General features: G+C 35.2%; 1 protein-coding gene across 3 annotated transcripts in view; it reads right to left on the reverse strand.

The window, feature by feature from the left end:
* The window catches only part of LOC125669801 (tRNA wybutosine-synthesizing protein 3 homolog), a 5,315-nt gene extending 1,428 nt beyond the window's left edge, over positions 1-3,887 (reverse strand). Inside the window, exons 1-4 of one of the 3 annotated variants that reach the window (XM_048904599.2) lie at positions 3,624-3,799; positions 2,204-2,288; positions 1,524-1,607; positions 957-1,055 (exon numbers count right to left, since the gene is read on the reverse strand). In XM_048904599.2, coding sequence (XP_048760556.1) covers positions 957-1,055; positions 1,524-1,607; positions 2,204-2,288; positions 3,624-3,631 — 276 coding nt within the window. In that variant the 5' untranslated portion in view covers positions 3,632-3,799. Of the gene's footprint in view, positions 1-956; positions 1,056-1,523; positions 1,608-1,881; positions 2,161-2,203; positions 2,289-3,623 lie in introns of those variants that run through there. The other 2 variants (XM_056161280.1, XM_048904600.2) reach the window with 2 other exon arrangements.

A 3,887-nucleotide genomic window follows, 5' to 3' on the forward strand; every position in this document is an offset into this window, starting at 1 on the left:
ATGCTAAAAAGGAAACATATGAAGAAGGACAAAAGCGTTTCATAATTAAGAAGGTACTCTACATCGTCATAATGGCTGACTTCCTTTTAAAACATGGACTGAGTAGCTCAGTAGATTAGCACGTCAAACTGTAGATCATGGGTTCGAGTCCAACAGGTTTTAAATTTTTTTTTCAGATTGCTTTCTACTAAAACTGCCTTTTTGACTAAATAAAGTAAATATGAAAGTTTTCAATTTCAAAATATTGTACACATCCTCCACTTTTCATCCATATCAAATTTTTCTGGTGTAGCATACTTCCTTAAAACAACATGTATTTCAAAGCATCTGGTAAATGACAGAATTTCAAAGTGCCACCTTGGATCTAATGATCTTAAAACCCAATTGAGGTCATCTTTCAGTCACACAACATTGATTTGTGAGTTTCATGACGAAAGCTCAAATAAAATTAAAGATCATCCATTTTTACCAATTAAAATTTGGTGACCATCAAAATGAACCTTGACCCCCAAAACAGTAAAATTCATCTTTAATCATACATGTATGTCAAGTTACATTGGTCAAGCTTAAACAGTATTAAAATTACCAATGGAAAATCAATTTGTAGCACACACAGATGGACCAAATTATTTTCTACTTTCAAGAAAGTGGTACATAAAATCAGAAAATAGTCATGTCCATTTACTGTGACTCGCTGGACACAATGTTGGTGCAATTTCATTTTGGGCTATAGTCATGGTTACCTTTGGAGGGAGACATCCACTAGATTTATCTAAATTTGTAGCATGATGACCCTCCACAGAAATTTCTACTATATTCCTTTATGAAATTCCAAACTACCCACTTTTAGCATTACAATGACCCACTTTCAGATTGTCATAGGTCGCAGCTATAGGTTGTGATGTATTACAGGTGAAGGAGTACAAAACATGATCTTATACAGGTATTTTACTTACCAGGGATTGAGCATTGCTCAGGGACCTGCACTGAACATGTAAAACAAATGGCTCAAACTTAAACACAGAATCTCCAGTCAAGTTTTGAAGGCTCTCCACCTAAAAAAAAAAAATATATAAACAAAAACAACACAAAACGATGACTATCCGGTACACGTAGGATCATGACCTATTCTTAATATCATTCCAAACAATTTCAATGATTACAAATTATACTATTTTTGGAGAAAACACTTGTTATATGTATTCATAAAAATAGAGAACTGTCATGAGATACATGTACTCAGAAATAAATAGGAGTAACTACTGAAAATACCTAATGGCCGCAGTTTTATCTTCTTTGCAAGCCAAGGGTTTTCGGTCCACTCCACTCCCTGGGGCAGAGTGGACCAAAAACCCTTGGCTTGCAAAGATGCAGTTTTGTGATAAAACTCTCACTGAAGAATTTATCAGAAGCATTACATTTAAAATTCTATAAACATATTAATAACCTAAGGGTTAGATTTCTTCACATTTGATGTATATTTAATGATTATGTAATATATACAGACTTATGTTGATACTCACAGCTGTTTCATAAATTGCTTCATCATGTGTTGTGTATAGCCATTGACAACCTTTCTTCTTCACAGATTTATTTCCCTCTTTATTCTGTGACAGTAAACAATCTTAAATTGTAGTATTAAATATCACAAAATATTTAATATTGCATATCTGGAACATTTTCTTTTCCTTCGAAAAATATGTTTCAGATGATATACATGTATCTTCATGCTTGAAAAGGAAATATTCATATAAAGATACTGCCTTCACAGATCTGGGGTCTTAGAGATTTTCAAGGTTAAATATAAATAAGGTCAAGGTCAACATGGTCAATTATAAGGAATTCCAAAATTTGGTATCTGATAATATAATGGAACCTTACAGGGATTAATTCTATCCGAGTTAGGCTCCTCTTTAAAAATGATGAATCAACAAGACACAGTATCTCCATCTCCGAAGGAATAGTGATAAACGAGAAACACAGTTTGCGTTCCTGTCTCTTTCTGGTGGTAAAAGATTTCAATTCTTTACATTGTTGATGAGGATCAATCTTTTCTGTTACAGTGCTTGGACGATGGCAACATGAAGATTAACCAAGTCAAATTGACATAGTCTCTCTTCGCCAATTTTCACCTCAAAATAATATTAGTTCATCTGCTACACGTTTTTCAAGACATGATGAATGAGAGTAGTAGTACTCTTACCTCCACTTCTATATTGTGATGTGTGAAGAGAGTGAGAGTGGAGGCCATATTAGGCAAGGATTCAGTACTTGGAGGATTTGATATTCTACAAGTTAATCATGACTAATATGATGATTTTGCCATTTAAGCAGCCCTATGGCTATCACTAACAAATAAAGCATCACTTTGTATTAGGTTGCCTCCTCGCCATTCCATTTTTTTAGCATGATGTCAGCATACAAATACATGGAGATTCCAATTAATAAACAATAACGTTGTATAATCATCGAATTACTGGATCCTTGCACCTCAAAAGCTAGATCCACAAAATAAAGTTTTAAAAGGTAGACAGAACAGCAACACCAGCTTTCTTACTTTTCAATATGGCCTCTGTTCTGACCCTCCCCTGCATACGTCACAATATGGAAGTGGGAGTAATACAATAGCAATGGAGAAATCTCCGACTATCTTTCTAACATCGCATGCATTTATCAGGTCCAGTCCAAAGACTATTTCTACCTACCCTACGTAGCTATTAATAGTTACATAGGTATTTAAACCTACTTAAAGTAGCTACTTCTACCTACTTTTACCTGTTTTTGAAAATATGAATAAATAATAATTAGAGCGCATCTTTTAAACAGGTCAGTCGTTTCATGTATCATGTTGTGCACGTGCACGGCAAAATTCAGAGTGTAAATTTGAATACTTTATGAGGGTGGAGAATGCACAGGAAATGCATGAAAATTCGCCCCAAAAACCTTTAATGTAAAACTGCATGAAGGTAAACTTGAAAATTAATACAGATTTGTTAGACATTGTACACTTTTTCTCATCAGCTCATGTAGCTTTGATCCTAAACTCATAGAAAATGGAACTGGGTGCTGCTATTGTATTCTCTTTAGAGAAGTCGATAGGCATAGCCTTCATCGACTTCTCTTCGCAAGCATTCATATTTTGATTCTGGGAAACGTGTAAATGCAGGAGTCGGTGACGGTTTATGCTTCGCCTGACGTTTCGACTCTGATGTGCCTGGATTTACGCAATAGACAACTTGTTTTCAAACATTTAGCAGTAATGCACAAAACTGTCACAAGGAAATCAACACTTACTTGCTTTTAATCCATTTTCAACATGTCCCCTGTCCCGGGTTTACGTTAACTGGTCTTGGGAGCTGTCACAATAGGGGACCAGTTAAGAGAAAGCAGGCTGACGTAAACAGAGTTGTGATTTAAACCCGGGACAGGGGCATGTTGAAAATGGATTAAAAGCAAGTAAGATTTGATTTCCTTGTGACGGGTTTGTGTATTGCTATTAAATGTTTGAAAACAAGTTGTCTAGTATATCGAACTTCACTCGCTTTCCTTTTACGTTACCAGAAACAGAGCCATTAAAGTACCAAGCAGATGTTATGCTCTCATTAAGTACTTGCGATACTCACAGTGTCATCAAAAATGATTATTCTTCCTGAACAGGAACTCGTCGTGAAAAAATCTGCTAAATTATTCAAAAATGAGACTAAAGAATGAATTTTGGCATCAATTGATCCTTTTCTGCTCAAATCTACACCCGTCAATGCCTTTTCCTTGTCGCTGTCGAATCTGTTCATGATGTCACTCAATGTTATATTACAACATTAAACGACAAGTAGGTAAAATGTGCTTTTACATTGTTTACAAACATTCCTGCGACGAAAAGAAAGCCA

The sequence above is a fragment of the Ostrea edulis genome, chromosome 4, assembly GCF_947568905.1.
Source record: "Ostrea edulis chromosome 4, xbOstEdul1.1, whole genome shotgun sequence".
NCBI lineage: Eukaryota > Metazoa > Mollusca > Bivalvia > Ostreida > Ostreidae > Ostrea > Ostrea edulis.